The sequence below is a fragment of the Podarcis filfolensis genome, assembly GCF_964270895.1.
Source record: "Podarcis filfolensis genome assembly, chromosome: Z".
In the NCBI taxonomy this organism is placed as follows: domain Eukaryota; kingdom Metazoa; phylum Chordata; class Lepidosauria; order Squamata; family Lacertidae; genus Podarcis; species Podarcis filfolensis.
This window is the reverse complement of record NC_139617.1, coordinates 34,796,149-34,815,137: the sequence shown is the minus strand read 5'-3', so window position 1 is coordinate 34,815,137 and position 18,989 is coordinate 34,796,149. Positions and strand designations below refer to the sequence as shown.

The window sequence follows — 18,989 nt, the reverse complement described above, 5'->3', positions numbered from 1 at the left end:
CCTATAGCAAAGTGCAAGGAGTTCTATGTTATTGGTGGTGATGGTGCACCAGGAGAGGCAGAGGCTGCTGGAAAGTTGCCCCCAGCCCTCCGGTAGTGTCCTCCCAGTCTTCACTACTGGCTGCAAGGTCCGCTTGGAAACCTCTCCTTAGCAGGCACCGGAGAGATGATGAGGGACAGCAGGCAGCACTCACCTCACCAAGGCCGCGTCTGCGTGCTGGAGGAAGGGTTGCTGCTGCTGCTTCCTCCAGAAAAGAAAGCCACTGCAGTCATTTGAATCCTGCGCCGCTTTTGTTTCGAGAAACATGAAATTGGTTGAGGCTGTTTTTGGATTTTTAAAGCATTTTTAAAAAAATAATTTAAAAATATTTTTCTTTTTTAGTTGTCCTACTTGTCATACGTCAGAGTTTTCCTGGACATTTTGCCAATTCGACAAAAATCCGCCCTGACGCCATTTTGTCAGTCCGATTCCCAGACACGTCCAGGAAAACCTGGACGTATGGCAGCCCTAGGAAATTTCCATCCAAACCAAACAGCAGTCAGTTTTGTCTTTTGTAGGTTTTGACACTGCCTTTCAGCCATGAGACAGACAACAATAATTTAAAACTGATCGAAAGTTAAATATCAAAGGGAATCACCAACTGACCAATAGTGCTTGCTTATTGGACTAGCGCTGTCCCAAGATTTTGTCCTCTTATTTTTTACCAGTTTTCTTCCTCTGCAAAAGAGGCTTCCATTTTTCTGCCTTTCCCCCCTGTTTTTCACACGTGTGCATATGTAGCTCCTGGAAGAGTTACACTAAGATCATAGCCCCAATCTATATTGTAAGTCCAGGGGTTGGGTGCAGTGCTCTGGGCCTCTCTCTGTGGCCCTTTGAACTCTCTCTCTGACCACACCCCATTTATCCAGGCCACACCCCTCACTGGCCCTGCTTTTGTACCTGAGTGTTTTTGCCTAGTTGAGGGCTGCTTCTCAGTGGTGGGTGGGGCCAGAGGCAAAAGTGGGTGGAGCATGAAATGCCTTCAACACCCATCTCTTTCTATCGTCCATCCAATGCTTTTTTTTTTTTTTTTTACTTTCCTGGATGAGATGCAGAAGACTGTCCAGAAGGAAATGTGTTCCTATCTTCTACTGGTTGCTTGAATATTAAACCCAAAATTAATTTCTATTCATTAGCTTAAAAATATGTTTCTTTTTTTCAGTTTATCTTCAAAGGACAGCTGTAGGGGGGGGCTTGCTTGAAAGAAAGACAACTGGAGATGCCAGATGGTACCTTTCCCTGGACTGAACTCCTGATCCAGGAAATGCGCATTCTGGGATGGAGGAAAGCCAGTGAAACAGTGGTGTAGCGTGGGGGGTGCCAGGGGTGCCGGCCGCACCGGGCGCAACATCTGGGGGGGGCGCGAGTCCAGAGGGCCCAGCCGCGTTGTGCCCTCGGCCCGCCCCTATTGTCAGAGGCTCAGCGCGGAAGTGTTAGCAAAGTTTCAGAGGGGGGAGCGAGTGGGGGGGGGCGCGGGGAGGGGAGGGGGTCCCCGCTTCTCCGGCCGCCTTGCAGAAGCGGCCACCGCCCGGCGGCTCTGCCTTTGCTCGCAGGCCTGCCTGGGGGCTCCCTCGGCTCCAGCGCTGAGCTGGCGGCCCTGATCCCGGGAGCAAAGAGGCGTCGCGGGAGCGGCTAGGCCTGCGCCAGGGCCCTGACCCGACAGCTTCTCCGGCTCCCCAAGCCGAGCAGGACAGCTTCGGCTGTGAAGCTGCGCCTTCTGGGCTGGCCCCTTCTCGGCTTATCAGGCTGGGCCTCGCCTCTCCAGCTCCCGGTGTGTGTGCTCCGCGGTGGTCCCCGCTCCTTCCAGACCCTTCCACCGCCCCCTGCCAAACTGGCTTTAGATACAAGAAGGGCAGCTGGGGTGGGCGATAGAGGACCCTGCCTCCCCCTGCGGGGCTCATCTCTGGCAATTGTCTTAAACTGCCGCAAGTGTCTCTGCTCAAGGAGCCCCCTGAGTTTTGGCATTGTCTCTCCGCGCCCCCCCACCCCGCCTCTCTCCAGGAGCTTTATGGAGCCGCCTGGATCGGGTCTGCTTTGGAGGAGGGGAGCCTTCCTTGACCGGCATGTGGGGCGCCCTTTGCGGCCTTTCCCTCTGGAGAGATAGTCACGCTCCCTCTAGCGCAGTTCCTAATCGCCAGTCGCCCTTCTGTGGCGAGGATTCTTCCGAGCCGGGTTCTTCAGGGGCCCTCTGGCTGCTTCTCTTTCGGGCGGCGGCGACCCTCCAGCTAAATACCCCTCGGGGGTTTGTGGCAGCCTCGCTTATTGTTCTCGGGACTCTGGTTTTACCTCGCCGCGCAATTACGCACAATTGCAGCGCCTTCACCAGCAGTGGCGTAGTGTGGGGGGTGCAGGGGGGCCGGCCGCACCAGGCGCAACATTTGGGGGTTAGGGGGCGCAAATCCACGGGCTAGGGGGCGCAAATTACTTGCCTTGCCCCGGGTGCTGACAACCCACGCTACGCCACTGCAGTGAAAGGTTATGTTTTGTTTGGGAGACAGGGAAAGAAGAGCTTCTGAGCTGGAGCAGTCTATCTGAACTTGGGATTTCAGCAGCAAGACCTTTTGAAGGCTCACACAGCTATTCTTTTCAGTGGCCCCACCTTCTGCCTATCACTCCCCCAGCAGGGATCTAACTCAATATGACCATTTCTGAACACATGCAGTTAACAGTTCTGGTAGAGATGAGCCTCTGGGTTTGAATTGGGTGGTGGGAGGGAGGAGAAGATGAAAGCCCTTAAAGAAATCTACAAGCCACAGTTGGAGGCAATAATGAATACCAGTCGCTGGAAACCACAGGAGGGGGCACATTGCTGTTGTGCTTAGATCCTGCTTTCAGGTTTCCCGATGGAGCAGGATGCTGGATGGGACCCCCTTTTGCCTGATCCAGCAGCCAGGCTCTTATGTTTTCCCTCCACTGTCAAAGATAGCATGAATGCCTCTGAACACCAGCTGCTGTGAATTGCAGGAGGGGAGAAGACTGTTGCACTAATATCCTCCTTGCAGGTTTCTGCTAGGCTACTGGACTAGATGGGCCACTAGTCGAGACTACACCAGAGCTCTTCTTTAATCCATCTGTGTGTCCCCCACCCCACAGCTGTCACAATTCATCCTCTTTGCCCAAATGAGCTGAGTTCCCTGTAATTCACAGTAGATGTGTATTTTGTCAAGTTGCTCCGATGGTTTGTGGATTTTCAGTAGAAAATTCTCTCTCTCTCGTTTGTGTGTGTGTGTGTGTGTGTGTGTGTGTGTGTATATATATATATATATATTCCCTGTTCCCCACAAACTCCCTTTTTGATCCTACTGACTTTTGTCCTTGATGGGTTCAGCATCTGAATGAGACATTATTATATCATATAGAGGGAGCTATTAAGGAGAAAGTGGCGCCCATTCTCCCCTAGACAATGCCAGGTTTTGCTAATTCTCTCCTGTGTTATCCACATTTGGGTCCCATCTGGCTGGCACAGTTTGCTCCAGTCCCTTCCGCCATTATGTTACCGCTTGCCTGTTTGAATAATATTGCTTCCCCCTCCCCTTCTACGCTTTATCCACCTCTAGCCTTCCTCTCCCCTTCTCTCCCTTTTCTTCTCTCTTTTAATAGTCTCCCAAAGGCCAGAACCGAACTTGCTTAATAGAGTAATGTCAAATGTGTTCAAAACAGACCAATAAAAAAAAACCTAATGCATTTCCTGCTCTTTGTCTGTCAATCGCTCTAGTGCCTAACATTTTCCACTCTGAAAACCACTTAAAACACATCTACAACAATCCCTCACAAAACAGCCACTTGTTGGCTAATTGTAGGAACCTCCCTCCTCATTCCCCCCCCACCTCTGCTGTTCCGCCTTTTCCTCGTCTTTTGCATTTGGAGGATCGATCCTGACTGGAGCACTGCAGAACGCCTGTGGCTCTGAACCAAAGTGCCACAGCAATTCAGGGGGGGTCTGTGCGGAGCTCAGCACCTGAACAGATCTGGCCTTTTCCTTTCAACTCCTGGCAAGAGGGGAGGCCACATGCATTCGGGGCCTTCCGTTCTGACGCTACTGAGTCACTCTGGTGACCTTGAGCATGTTGCTTAAATGCGAAATTGTGTTTTTAGGTTGGCTGCCTGCTTTATATTCGTTTTGCTTTTTTTATTTATTTAAAAAAAAGGTTGGTGGGGAGAGAGGGAGGGGGAAAGTATTTAAGTGTTTCAAGTAGCCTTCCTGCAGGGCTTCATTATAAAAAAGAAAGAAAAGAAAAAACAGGGAGTATTTTCTATAAAGAGATGACATCCGATTGGCGGCTGCCATTGGAGAGTTATAGAACTGCTTAAGCAATGGAATAAGGGGCAAGGGAGGAGGGTAAACCTCAAGACTATGGGGCAAATGCAGCCCACCAGGCCTCTCCCCAGGGACATACCTCTTTTCCCCAAGCCACACTCCTTACTGGCCCTCTTTCACCCCTCAAATATAGTGGTACCTCAGGTTAAGAACTTAATTCGTTCTGGAGGTCCATTCTTAACCTGAAACTGTTCTTAACCTGAGGTACCACTTTAGCTAATGGGGCCTCCCACTGCCGCACTGCCGGAGCACGATTTCTGTTCTCACCCTGAAGCAAAGTTCTTAACCTGAGGTACTATTTCTGGGTTGGCGGAGTCTGTAACCTGAAGCGTCTGTAACCTGAAGCGTCCCACTGTATATTTATCCTTGACACTGCCTCTAGCTTGTTTGGATGGGGAGCAGAGAGAGCAGCGTGTGAATTTGTCAGAAACTACCCTGCTTTCAGTGGGACGCGGGTGGCGCTGTGGGTAAAACCTCAGCGCCTAGGACTTGCCAATCGCATGGTCGGCAGTTCGAATCCCCGCGGCGGGGTGCGCTCCCGTCGTTCGGTCCCAGTGCCTGCCAACCTAGCAGTTCGAAAGCACCTTCGGGTGCAAGTAGATAAATAGGGACCGCTTACCAGCAGGAAGGTAAACGGCGTTCCGTGTGCTGCGCTGGCTCGCCAGATGCAGCTTGTCACGCTGGCCACGTGACCCGGAAGTGTCTGCGGACAGCACTGGCTCCCGGCCTATAGAGTGAGATGAGCGCACAACCCTAGAGTATGGCAAGACTGGCCCGTACGGGCAGGGGTACCTTTACCTTTACCTTTACCCTGCTTTCACATTCCTTACTCCACCCACTTTTGCCTCTAGCCCCACCCACCACTGGCACATGGTCTCAGAAGGCTGCCTTAAAGGGAATAGAGCCCTTGGACACTATCCCTGATTTAAAACAGAAGGGCCCCAGGCTATTCAAAGTTGGTGCGTTGGGTATTGTTTACATCAAGGATGGACAATCGGTTGACATCTAGATGTTTTGCAAAGCTATTTCTCATAATATAATTCATTTTTGTATGTTCGTTTCATTATGCATTTTAATGCACACACTACCCTGGTATATGCATTTATTTACATTACTTGGTTGGAGAGCGGCATTGCAAAATTCGGAGAACTGCACTTTTCAAAGGATAGCAATGTTTCTGTTCACATTCTTTTGGAAAATGTGTATTGGTTAGGCTTGACTTTAAATGTGAACTGAATCCAATTCCTCCCCTTTCCCTTGGCTGGAAGGATCCATGTTTCCATGCACTTTTTAAGAGGGAGGACAATGATTCCTGTCCCTCTCTTCTGAAATGGCTTAGTCACAATGCGAGGATTGGCAAGCAGGCAATGCAGAGTGAGAGTGGGAAGCATTGTTTTTGCTCTGAATGGTTATTAAAGCAGAAGAGGAAATGATGGTGTGTCCAGCCAGTTAGATGGGCTAGGAAAAAATACTTTGCCCCTGTTCTTGGTGGCCACAAACATGGAGACTTAGCTTTTTGCAGTCTGTAATTAGATATTGCTATTTATATGGAGTACAGGCAGCCCCTTGTTTATCCAGGGGTTACATTCTGAGGCACCATGCATGTTGGTGAAATCAGGTATAATGGAAACCCACTGAAAAAGCCTGTGAACAACCTGTTACGCCCCTGCCTCAGCTCCACCCTTTTAGTGATGTTTCAGGGACATCTTTCCGGGTCACTTCTGGGTTTGTTGCACATACACAGTCACGCACTTATTGAACGTGCATAAATGGGCAGTTTATAAAGTAACCTAAGCAGGAAGGACAATGCCTCCAAAGGGTTTACAATCTAAATGCTAAGCCAGAGACAGAAAGGTTAAAAGCAACCCAAAACAAATTGAAGCAACACAGTTAAGCATAACAATACAGAAGTGATTTAGTGGTTCTTAGTTTCCAAACCATGCCACACAATTAGCTGGGGAAACTGAACAACAGACTTGTAAGGTAGATCAGTGTTAACTGTCCTCACATTGCAAATGGACATACATTCAGGTTGAGAATGGCTTGCTTAAAACCACCTAGTGAACTTAAAAGGAAGGGCTTGTAAGTTAACTCACAAGGAATCGCAGGAAGAATTTGGGGAAGGGCTGTAGCTCAGTGGTAGATCCTGACATGCAGAAAGTCCCAGGTTCAATCCCCAACATCTCAAAGTAGGGCTGGAAGACTTCTCTGCCTGAAAGCCTGGAGATATATAAGGCCACTTCCAATGGCCTGTGAGGACTAGAATCTTTAGTTTTAGATGAACGACAGTAATTCAATGACAGAACACGTGTTTTGGACCAAGGGTTTGGCTCAGTACAAGGTCACTTCCCATGTTCCTAGCAAGGGTCGTAGCTCTGTAGTACAGCATCTGCTTTCTATACTGAAGATCCCCAGTTCAATGCTCAGTGACATGCCTAGGTAGGGCTGATAGAGACCCCTGCCTTAAACCCTGGAGAGCTGATGCCAGACAGTGTAGACAATACTGAGACAAATGAACCGCTCAGTAGAAGACGACTTCATATGAAGATTTGGAATGGCTGGTCCTGTTCATCTCTCTCCCCCCCCCCTCTCTCTGTCTCTCTCCTCACTTTTGCAGGTTGTCTCATGACCCAGAAAGGCTGTCGGGCCAACAGCAGCAGAGGGGCAGATAATGTCAGCATCTAAGTGAGCATCTCACATAACCAAAGAGGTCACCCTGGTGACCTCCTCTCCCTTTTCTACAGAGAGGAAAAAGTCAAGAGAAAAAGCCAATATCTTCTGTTACGAGGGTCCAACAAAACATACCTGTATTTTTGGATGGCCACATTCTCAGTTTGGATGATGGGGAAACAGGGAGGGGTGTTCAGGCAGAAAGGAGACCCCACAAAGGGCCAACTGACCACTGCTATTGAGTGACCAGATGGGTGTCCGGAGTTCCTTGTGTGAGTCCCTTGTCTTTTCCTTTTACGGCGGTGAGGCTTTGAGGCCTAGACCCCTCGGGGCAGCCTTTTGTAATTGCCATGCTTATCTGCCCTCCCTGGTTTTGTGATCCCGCCTGTCCTTCTCCCTCAGGTGGTTCCCATGATGGCATGGACCGTCAAGGAGGAATAAAGCTCCCTTTCAGCAATCGCTGGTGAAGGCTTTGGGAAACTCCCGGGGAGAGATGCAAGGCAGATCCTTGTGAAATGCAGAGACAAAGCCACCTTGTTTCAAGAAGTTTACAAAGGGAGCCCATCTCCTCCTGGGAAGTTTTCATCCAAAGGCTCTCGACCTCAGCACAGAGGGGGGGGGTTTCGGCCAAGCTGGGTGTATGTATTTAATAAACCTACTAGCAGCAGGCAAGGGGCCACAGATGGTTTTCGGAGATGCTGTATGTGTTTTTGTCTCTGTTGTTCTGAACATTTTGTATTTAAGAACAGAAGAAGAGCTTGGCAGCTGGATCACGCCAAAGGCCCACCTAGTCCATCACCCTGTACAGACATTGGCCAACCAGATGCCCCAGTGGGAATCTCACAAGCAAGACCTGGTTCCAACCGTGCTGTCCCCACTGGCAATTCCTGGTAATTGGTATTCAATCAATCAATCATTTTATTTGTATGCCATCTTTCCAAAGTTAAAACAATGCTCAAGGTGGCTTACAACATATAAAAATTACATAACTGCAAACTTAACAAAAGCCTAAACAATAAACAAAAAAATCAAAAAGTATACAACCAAATCAAACAATTTCCTCAAGATCCCAAATAAAGACACAAAATATTAACAACAACAGCCACCCCCACCACGCAAAAAATACTCCAGCCCAAAATTCTGTTCAGCAGCCTCAGCTATTGTAGCTCGAGTTAGTCAGGGCCCTGCCCTGCCAGGCCAGGTAAGAAAAGGTCTGCAAGGCAGGGAGCAGATATTCCAGGACTATCAAACCTCCTCTGACAGTAGAGGTGGAACATAACCATCCTCGAATGATGCATCTGACAAAGTGGATTCCAGTAAAGCTTATGCCATAATAAAAAGAATGGTTAGTTTTTAAGGCACCACATATCCCTTGTGGGAAACTCAGAAGCAGGACCTGAGTACAAGAGCCCTCTCCCTACCTGCAGTTTCCAGCAACTAGTATTCAGAAGCATTGCTACCTCCAACTGTGGAGGCAGAGCATAGCCATTGTGGCTAGTATAAGGTTACCAGCCCTCTCTTAAAGCTATCCAAGTTGCCACTGCTGTCCCCTGCTGGAGCGATTTCCATAGTTTAACTATGCACCGCATGCATAAATTCTTCCTTGTGTATCTTCTGAATCTTCCACCATTCAACTCTGTAGGACATCCATAAGTTCAAATGTTATGAGAAAGGGAGGAAAACATTTCTTTTTCCATTCAATGCATAATAGTATAAACCTCTGTGATGTCTCCTCTTCCTTGCCTTTTCTCTGAACTAAAACATCCCAAATGCTGCAACCTTTCCTCATCTCTCTCCCTTAAAAAACAAAACAAAACATCTGTTTTTCTCCCAATGCGGCTCTGCAAGCAGAACCAACACTCCCTCCCCCAAAGTAGAATAGCAGGCTTTTATTTTAATTTTTCTCAAAGCCTGCATTCAAGGAGAAACTGAAGAAGATAGGGAGAGTTCAGCTCATCCTCCTCACACCCATGCTGTGTTGTAAACACACACCCCCCCACACAACTCTGGAGGTATTTTGAATGACCCTGGTTGGTGTGGCATTGTGCACCTTAGTCTCTTCACTGGGTTAATGATGTCGTTGAGCCCTCAGGGACTGAATTAACCCTGCATGTGGTTCCTTGAGGTGGCTGTTTATCTGCCACAATGCATTATTTATTACACTTTACGGCGCTGGACTCTGCTTCCGAGGGGTCTCCATCTGTCTCCCTCACTCAGGGTGACGGATGTCACGTGTATCCCTATGGGGGAACATATCACTTTTCCCTCACTGTACCGCCTGCTCTGCCACAGCCTTAGGGCTACAAAAGTGGGGTGTGTTTAGTAGGGATGGGGAACCTGCAGCCCTCTAGATGTTGTTGGTCTCCAACACGCATCAACTGCATCCGATACAGCCAACTGCCAGAATGACAAATGGGATAGGAGTGAGGGGAATTGGAGTCAAACAACATCTCGGGAGCCACAGGTTCCATATCGTTGATCTAAGAAAGACCATTCTCTTCTGCATAATGGGAGAATGCCTATACAGTGGTACCTCAGGTTACATACGCTTCAGGTTACAGATTCCGCTAACCCAGATATATTACCTCGGGTTAAGAACTTTGCTTCATGATGAGAACAGAAATCATGTTCAAGCGGTGCACCAGCAGCAGGAGGCCCCATTAGCTAAAGTGGTGCTTCAGATTAAGAGCAGTTTCAGGTTAAGAACGGACCTCCGGAATGAATTAAGTACTTAACCCAAGGTACCACTGTATGCAGAAGAAGCTGTCTGTCATGCGAGAGGAGGGAATGCCTCTTGGTAGATCAGGTTCCCCACTGCTGATCTAAAAAAGAGACATTCCCTTCTCAAAGGATGGATGAGTGCAAGTGAAGGGAGAATGTCTCTCATGAGAGAGATGGGACCTTCTGCATACAAAGTGCCACAAAGGCAGTATCAAAATGACATTTCACCTGCCAACACGCCACCCGCAAATACATGCAACAGGGAAATTGTCAGCTACAAAAAGTGGAGCAGTTAGTGACTCAAGCTCAGGCTTGGAAGCTAAAGGCAGCCTTCCAGGAGTCTCTAATCTGGTCCTCAGGACTCTCCCTAGGCCACACCCCTCACCAGCTCTGTTTCACACCCTCTTTGACTGTTTTTGCCCAGCTTGAAATGTGTCTTTGGAACTCCAATCATGTATATTATTTACCCGGAGGGGAACAGAGGGGTGGGTGGGTGTGGACACCAACCTACTTACATTCATTCCTCCACTCACTTTTGACTCTGGCCCCACTCACCCACTGGCATGTGGCCCTCTGGTGCTTGCCCAGAAGGGAATGTGGCCCTCAGGCTGAAAAGCCTTCCATATCTTTCCACTAAGTGAAAGGGACTCCACTATCCAGGGACTCTCCTGGCTTTGCTGCCTCCTGGAAATGTGGGAAGTGAGAACCCAGTGAACACATGATGGACTGCGATTCGTGGGCCATAGGGGTGGCCTGGCCCACTCCTTCCATGCCCCCTAAGCTGTCCAGTTTGTCCCAGCCGGTGAAGATCCAGCAACAAAAAGGGAGTCTCTGTGCCTTTAAAGAAAAGGGTCCTTTTCTTCCTCTTCTTCTCTTGTGTGCTGCTGTTGGGGAGCCCAGCGGTGTGTTGGGAGGAAGATGCCAGAGGCCACCTGCAGAGATCCTGTACAGCTGGGGAAGATTAGCCTTTTCCACTAGACCAGAGCCATTACCTTCTTCCAATATGCTATCACTTCCGCTAGGAGAGCCTGCAGATGAGATATCGATTGACAGTGACCCTGGAGGAGCCCCTGCACTCCTCAGCCTGAGAGGCGTACAGATCAGCCCTGCTGGCAACGCAGCGCGCCCGAGGCAGAAGCTAACGGGAAGGGTCATCCAACAGCTGTCCGTTACCCAGAGGCCTCTGGGCTTGGCTCAAGAGGGCTTGCAGCCGAGGGCAAGAGGGGGAAGGAGACCAGAGAAGGCTGCGTGGGAGGAGTTTCAAGGGAGGGGGGAAGCCATAGTGATGCTGCCAATGTTATCAAATCAGCGTTTCCCAGCCTGGCTTGCACACATAAGTAACACTGGTTTGTGCCCATTCAGTATTTTCAGGTGGACCCTTGGACAAGACTCACTGGGGATGGAGTGACTTCCCTTTGAAGAAATTTTGTGGTCAGTGCTCCCCCCCCTCAAGTAAAATAGGTGCCAGAAGTAACCATGAAGTTGTTATAGTAAGTTGCTGGGCAACTTCAGGCAGCCCTGAACAGATGCCGGTTTGACAACAGCCACATTCACCACCTGCGGATGTGCTAAAAACTACAACAAGCTGTCTCTCTAGCTGGTTTTTGGGTCACCCCTGGTTCTGGTGCAGGTCAAATAAATGTTCCCACACCTCCTTTATTGTCTTAGATTTGGGCAAATGGCTAGGGCAGCTCGGAAGGACATTCACACAAACACGCTCAGACCCTCCAGGTGTCCCTAGGGACGTCCCTGGTTTAGAGAAGCTGTCCTGCATTCTGGTTTGATCATGGAATGTCCCACTTTTCCTTAAGATGTCTCTATTTTCATTGGAGAAATGTTTGAGGGTTTGCACACATGCATGCAATGGCAGAGGCCTGGGTGCAAAGCTTAAAGCCCACTCCCACTACATGGGAGGCGCCGGGCGGATTGAAGAAAAGGAAATATGAATTGCCCCCACCCCATAGCTTGACCAAGGAGCAAGGTGGAGTCATAGATCTAAAAAAGTTCAGACCGGCACATGCTGGCCACCTTCCCTTTTGACTTGAAAAGTTTGTTTTGGGCTTCTCAGAAGTATGTAATGCCAGAAACTGGTTGGGGAGTGCTAGCCCACAATGGTGCCCACCTGAGAGGTGCCTGAACTATGCTCCAGCGCACTACAACTGAAAAAAATACTGATTTTTGTTCAGGGACTTTGGAGAAAAGAAGAGTGAAATGGGAAATGAGAGAAGTGAATAAATTTAGGCATGACATGGAGAAAGCAGGCTGGGAAAAGTTTTTCTCCCCAGGGAAAAGAGGGGGATGGAGACAGCAAGTGGGCAGTAACAATGGCAGTGAAGACAGGGGAAGCAGGCCCACTCTAGATGGGGGGGGCACTGAGAACATGTGAAGAGCTTGCAGGGTCAGGCTAGTGGCCCATCTCATCCAGCATCCTTTTCTCATAGTGGCCAACCAGATGCCTGCAGGAAATCCTCAAGCAGGACCCCAGCACAAAATTGGGGCCTCAAGAGCATCGTGATAGACAGACAGAGATTCCTAGAGGGCCACATTAAGCCTGTGGGCCTAAATCCCCTCACATATCCATATATTAATAGCCAATATTCAACATTAATAATCACAGTTACTGTGTGTTGGGCCCAGGATGATGGCAGCAGCCTGAGTCAAGACAGGGATCTTAAGAAGCCCTGCAGTCAAGACTGAAAAGCACACGAAGTCCAAAGACTAACCATGGAGACAACACTCAGATACTGGAGAAGACAAGCAATTTTTACTTGACCCAGGAAGTAATAGAATCATAGAATTGAAAAGGACTCTGAGAGTCATCTAGTCCAACCCTGCTGCAATGCAGAAATCTCAATAAAACATCTGTAACAGATGGCCAGCCAACCTCTGCTTAAAACCCTTCAGGGAAGGAGGAGTCCATTCCACTGTTGAAAAGCTCATTATCAGAAAGTTCTTCCTGATGTTTAGTTGGAATCTCCTTTCTTGTAACTTGAGTCCATTGGTTCGGGTCCTACCCTCCGAAGCAGGGTAGAACTATTGCTCCATCTTCCATGTGACAATCCTTTAGATATTGGAAGATGGCTATCATATCCCTCTCAGTCTCCTCTTATCCAGGCTAAACATATCCAACTCCCTGTTCCCTTATAGTCCTGCCTGTCCAGGAGCATCCAAGGCCTAGCCTGGGTAGGCAGAATTGGTTTCCAGGGCCTGAAGGTACTTTCACCAAGGAGGCTGCTACACGCACAGTTCAGTGGTTTGCTTCGGGGGAAGCAGCTGCCATGGACTGGCTGGAAGCAGAGGAATGGTGGGAGACACTAGCTGGGGAACCCCCAAGGGATGATGCCTCAGAGCCAGGGGATTGGTGGTGGGATGACAATGAGTGGTCAGAGGGAGAAGAGGAAGCAGACTAGGAAGAGGCGGTGTCAGAAGCTGAAGAGGTAACAGGGTTTAGTGAGCAGGAAGAGGCTGTGGCAGAGAGCAGTTCAAACTCCGAGGCAGAAGCAGGGGCTAGAGAGGCAGTGAGAGGGCAGGCTGCTGAAGAATCCAGGGAGCCTCCCCCTCCTGCTGTGATCAGCTCCCTTCCACTCTGGTCTCTTGGAACACAGAAATGAAAAGGGCGGAGCAGAGATTGGTTGTGCACAGTTTGCAACTGCTTGGGAAGGACCCTGGAGAGGAGAAGCCTTAGAGAGCAGAGGGAAGGCAACTGCCTCAAGGCAACAAGACCAATGGGAAGAGTTGTTGGGATCACTAGGCCTGAGCTGTTTTGGCATCTTTGCATAAAGAGTTAACTTCTTACGGATGCTAAAGAAAGAGGTGGTTTCGCTTTGCCAAATTTGAAATTATATTATGAAGCATCTTGCCTTTGTTTGTTATGAGACTGGATTTTGCTAGATAGCACAGATTTATTGGATCTGAAAGGTCACGACAACAGATTTGGGTGGCACACATATTTATGGTATGATAAAGTGAAAGTACATAAAGGATTCTTGAACCACACGTTGAAAAATCAACCTACGAGGTATGGGACAGATATAAAAACTTATTCGAAAGGAAAACACCTTGGTGGCTCTCACCCTTACCTTTCAGTTAAAAAGGTAAATATGAAAGGGAATTGGGCCATCTATAGAGATTTATTAATTGAGGCAGAAGACCAATTAAAATTGAAAAGATTTGAAGAATTAAAAGAATATATGACAGATCAGTTACAATACCATCAGATAAATGATATCTTTTAAATTGATTAGAAAATGGTTTTGATACAATAAGATCAAGGTTTGAAATAGATCTGTTGGAGAATAAGGTGAAAATATTATCAAAAATGTTTAATTTACTTTTAGAATGGCATACAAAGGATGAAGAAGTTAAGGCAGTCATGATACACTGGGCTAGAGACTTTGGATATAATATACAGTTGTCATCTTGGGGAAAATTATGAAAGGAAGAAATGAAATTTACTGCATGCCGCTCGCTAAAGGAAAATATTATGAAAATGATGTATTGCTGGTATTTAACACCAAGCAAAACTGCAAAAATGTATAAAACGAGTTCAAGCTTATGTTGGAAATGTAATGGAATGGAAGGTACTTTTTACCATATGTGGTGGTTATGTGACAAAGTAAAAGACTTCCGGGAGATGATTTATAATGAGTTAAAGAAAATACAGAAGCCTTTTTATTAGGTATTATAGGTAAAGAGATACTGAGAGAAGACAATCGACTATTTTTATATGTAACAACAGCAGCAGTATGACTAGCCCAGAAATGGAAGCAAGATGAAGTGCCATCGAAAGAAGAGCAGCAAGCGAAACTGATGGACTATGGGGAGTTGGCGAAACTGACGGGAAAGATCCGAAACCAGGAAGATCAAGCATTTTAAAAGGACTTGAACAAATTTGTACTTTATTTAAAAGATCACTGTAAAAATTTAAAGACACTGGCAGGAATGTGAAGATACTTGTAATGTGAAATTCTGCTATATTTTACTTATGATTTATATAATGATTTGGAAAATGTAAAAGATGCAGTTAATTATGGAATAAAGAAAAAACCCAAGGAGGGGTGAAGGAAAGTTCAAGGGTTCAAAAGAACTTATTAAGTAGAGGTGAAAAATGAATATTGTGAGGATATTAAAAATGTGGAAAATCAATTAAAAAATTATTATAACAAAATAAAAGAGTTAACTTCACTGACACTGTGTTTTTTACTGCTGAGCTACACTTGACTCCAATTCCTAACAGTAGCACGCAGATCTCAGCAGCTCCTGAAGGTCATCTTATAACAGTGGTCCTGGTGTGACAGGAGAGGATGGCAAGTGTGGTGGGAAGGTTCAAGGCAAAGCAACATGTAAACATTGCAGTATGGTATACAGTCATACCTCGGGTTAAAGTTGCTTCAGGTTGAGCATTTTCAGGTTGTACTCCACGGCGACCCGGAAGTAACAGAACGCGGTACTTCCAGGTTTTGCCGCTCACACATGTGCAGACGCTCAAAATGGTGTCACGTGCATGCGCAGAAGCGGCAAAACGCGACCCACGCACACGCAGATGTGCAGTCGCAGGTTGCGTTCACTTCAGGATGTGAACGGGGCTCCGGAACGGATCCCGTTCGCATCCAGAGGTACCACTGTAGTATCAAATTATTGTTTTAATTGCAGAAGACACATATATATCTTTTCAAGATTAAGCACTGCTGGGAGTTGTTAGCTTTTGTTTTTCAATGTATTTCTTCTCAATAAAAAAATTGGTGCTGCACAAGCAAGTTTTTATTCTGAAAAAGTGTGGCCCAGAGAAAAAAGTTTGAGAACCACTGTCTTATGAAACCGAGCAAAGCGTAGGGAGAGGCGGACAAAGGAGTGAGGCTGTTCAGATTATAAGAGATTTCCCTAATTTATTGTTCCTCTGTTCTTCAGTTCTGGTTTGTAAAGTATGGGGTCAAAGTGAGATTTTTCAGGGTGCTTTCAGTCCTCACCAAGTCAAAGCAGGATGCTAATAAATGTTCCCAAAGTCAGATCACAACCCCCCTTCCCAAGTCCAGAGCAGCTTTGCATTGCTTCAGTACATTTTTGTACCTGTATAACTATATGTTATCCTAGATCTCTGTTTCTGTAGGTCCATGGGGTTTGCCAGAAGTGAGGCTGTCTAAAATGCTGCCTGTGGAGCTTTGGATTTTTGTTTTGGTTGTCATTTTAAAAAGTAAAAAATCATCATCTGCTGTGCTTTAAGTTTAAAACCTTCATTTAGTGTTGTTCAGCTTTATAAAGGAGAACTCTGCAGACAGCTAGACAGTGTCAGGTTGTAAGAACTATCAGAAACGATCAAACACCAGAAATGCTAGTATAAAATATGCAAGCAAGAATATACACCACTCAGCCAACTCTAAATTATTTTATAAAGAGCAGCCCCTGCTCCCCACCTCTTTGAAATTTTGAAGTGTATGGATTTTGGAGTTTTAGCTGGTCTAATAAAAGTATTGCCCTAATATGAATTATGGAGGATAGTTAATACATAGGGCTATGGCAATGATTCAGTTCACACTTAAAGGCAAATCGATGAAATTTCATAATTCCAAAACAAATTGAAAACCAAAACACAGACACCCTTCAAAATCTGCAGTTCTCCAAACAATTGATGTTTACCAAAATGTGAATATGAGGGGGAGAGTGTATATAAAAATAAATATATTTGTGAAACTAGCAGACAAAGATGCATTATCTTAAAGAACATTGCTTGCAAAAATGTGTACATGAGTCAAACAGACAAATTTGCACTAAAGCATTAATGAATTTTCATGAGGAATTATTTGTTTATTTGAGCGTTGTGGAAAACTGAATTTAAGAACAGAAAAATGAGAAACTGAGAGAACTGGAAATGACTAATCTTTCCACCCCTATTCAGGGACAATGGGAGCTTGAGTCCAAGAACACCTGGAAGGCTACAGATTACTCTCTCTTGGTTTTACACCCTTTCAGCTGTGTGACATCAAGCTCAATATCTGCCGAGCACGATATAAGTTTTCCTCTAAACACACTTTTGTACCTTGCAGTAGCACAAGCAAATCTAATTCTCATTGGTTTTTCCTTCTATGTTTCAAGCTCTTCTGGAACCAGTTCAAGTCCACAGTTGACGCTGCAATTGGAATATTGAAAAATTCCACATTTCCCCACCACGCAACCTTCTCCATTTTTCTCTATCCTTTTTTACCTTGATTTTTATTTTCAAACTGAAGCATCCCTGTAGGGATGTGGGCGGCGGTGGCCGGGGGTGGGGGTGGGGGATTGGAGGCAAAAACAAATTGAGAAATTCATTTTAATAAAGGGACTTTTTTAAAAGGGTGAAATTAAAGCAGACCTCGTTGCAATTAATGCAAAGACAAAGAAAGCAATGCTCTTAGTGGTGATCAAAATGGAAGGAATTATTTTATTTCTTCACCTCCCTCAACCACCCCCATTCCATTTTCCCTTTAGTCTCCCCACAGGTGGAGCGATGGGCTTGGGTAGAGTCCAGGGCCCTCTTTCCTTTTGCTGCTTCTTCCCTCCCACCCACCCACAAAAAAAGCAAGCCCAATCCAGCATGTCCTTCAGATGCACTTAAGCTCGTATGAAAGGACAAAGACTAAAGCTTGGCAAAACAGCTTGGCTGAATAAATGTGAGGGAAAAAGTCAGAAGCAAAACAGAAAGAAAGGAGGTCCCATTCATTAAGATTCCAGAAATAATGGCACAGATATTTTAATAACATATTCGTGTGCAAACTGACAAGCGTGGTGATGCTCCCGCCTTTCCACCAACCACCTTTTTCTTGATTCCATTTCATTGGTGCCACTAAAAGACTGTAACAAAACCATTGTGGGATCCCTCAAGGCACAGGGAGATGAGTAACTATTACCAATTACTACTGCAATTAGCCCTGAGTGGCACATAGGTGTGTTAGCTGGGTGGGAAAAGAAAAAGCCTGCAGCCCCCACCCCACCCATTATATTATTTCTGCTGTGCTTTGACCTTGCGTTGGAGTCGATGATATTCCTTCAGCCTGGAAACCAACAGAAAGAAAGAGAACGTGAGAGAAATTCATTCTGAATTAAAATTAGTATTGGGCAAAGTTGAGACAAATAAATGAAACGAGCGGGGAGGGGGGGAATATGTGAGTTTTTCTAAATTTTCCTGTCTGCTGCTGAAAAACTCATCATTGTATAATTAATTTATCCAGAGGGAATAAAACAGTGTACATTAATGCACAGGTCAAAGAAGTTAACAGGCTGCTACTGGGGGCAGGGAGGGGCAAAAGAGCCTATTAGGTAACTGAGAAGGGTGTGTGCATAGGACAGATTATGTAAAAACCCAAAACAAAATAGGTGATCGCGGATAGCATTAATTAGCTGTGCTTTCTATTCCTGGAAGCTGGGCTTTCTATTCCTCGAAAGTTCAATTAGCTAAACAGTTAGGGCCATCTGATTCTCTCCTTTATAGAATCCATGACTGTAAGATGAAGGCACACTGCATGCAGAAGTCCAATGAATTAGGGAGAAATGCAGTCTTTTGCAAGGGATGTTAGGTTTCTCTGTATGTAAGGAAATCTTTCGTTATGGGGAGCGTGTGATGCCCCCACCCATACTCTGAAATGGAAGAACTCAGCCATGCCAGTAGGGGTGGTGGCCATCAAGATTGTTGGGGTGGAATGTAGGGAGACCAAAGAGGTGGAGCCAGAGCCAATGAGAGTTGGAGCCAACTCACTCTAGTTTTGTCCCCATTCTCCTCCCTGTTCCTCCTCTAAGGAGACCCCAGGTTCCACATCTGGGCAGGGTAGAAGCCACCCCTCTGCTTTTCACCCCAGGCTCCATTTCCACTGCTGGGGGACAGATGTCTACAGGGGCCCTGGGACCCATCCAGCTGAGTGGCAAACCTTGGGTAGGAAGAGGAGAATTACCAGGTAGGAGACTAGTGGCTGCTAGTCAGTATAATAATACTGAGCTATATTGACAAAGTGGTCTGATTAAGGAGATGACACTGTCCTGAGTTCCTACTTTAATTCAGAACCCTGAGGAACCTTATTTCATTTAAGGTAGGGGGAACCTTATTTCATTTAAGGTAGGGGGACTTCCTAAAAAAAAGGGGTGTGGCAACCCTATTTTAGGGGAAGGGCTGTTATGCAGGGGCAAATCATGCACTTTGAATGCAGAAGACCCTCGGTTCAATCCCCAACAGCATATCCAGTTGGGGCTAGGAATGCCCCCTACCAGAAACCCTGGA

General features: G+C 46.6%; 1 protein-coding gene and 1 long non-coding RNA gene across 5 annotated transcripts in view; one reads left to right on the top strand and one right to left on the bottom strand.

Moving 5' to 3' along the window:
• LOC310754571 overlaps window positions 1-7,733 on the top strand; it is a 30,142-nt gene extending 22,409 nt beyond the window's left edge. For 2 of the 3 annotated variants that reach the window (XR_014543871.1, XR_014543872.1), the window contains one exon: window positions 6,975-7,733. This is a non-coding gene — a long non-coding RNA (uncharacterized lncRNA). The remainder of the gene's footprint in view (window positions 1-6,974) is intronic. The other variant, XR_014543870.1, reaches the window with a different exon arrangement.
• An 8,791-nt stretch (window positions 7,734-16,524) lies between these two features.
• ASS1 (argininosuccinate synthase 1) overlaps window positions 16,525-18,989 on the bottom strand; it is a 77,220-nt gene continuing 74,755 nt past the window's right edge. For both annotated transcript variants that reach the window (XM_083596478.1, XM_083596479.1), the window contains exon 15: window positions 16,525-17,772. In XM_083596478.1, the coding sequence (XP_083452604.1) occupies window positions 17,721-17,772 (52 nt within the window). In that variant the 3' untranslated portion in view covers window positions 16,525-17,720. The remainder of the gene's footprint in view (window positions 17,773-18,989) is intronic.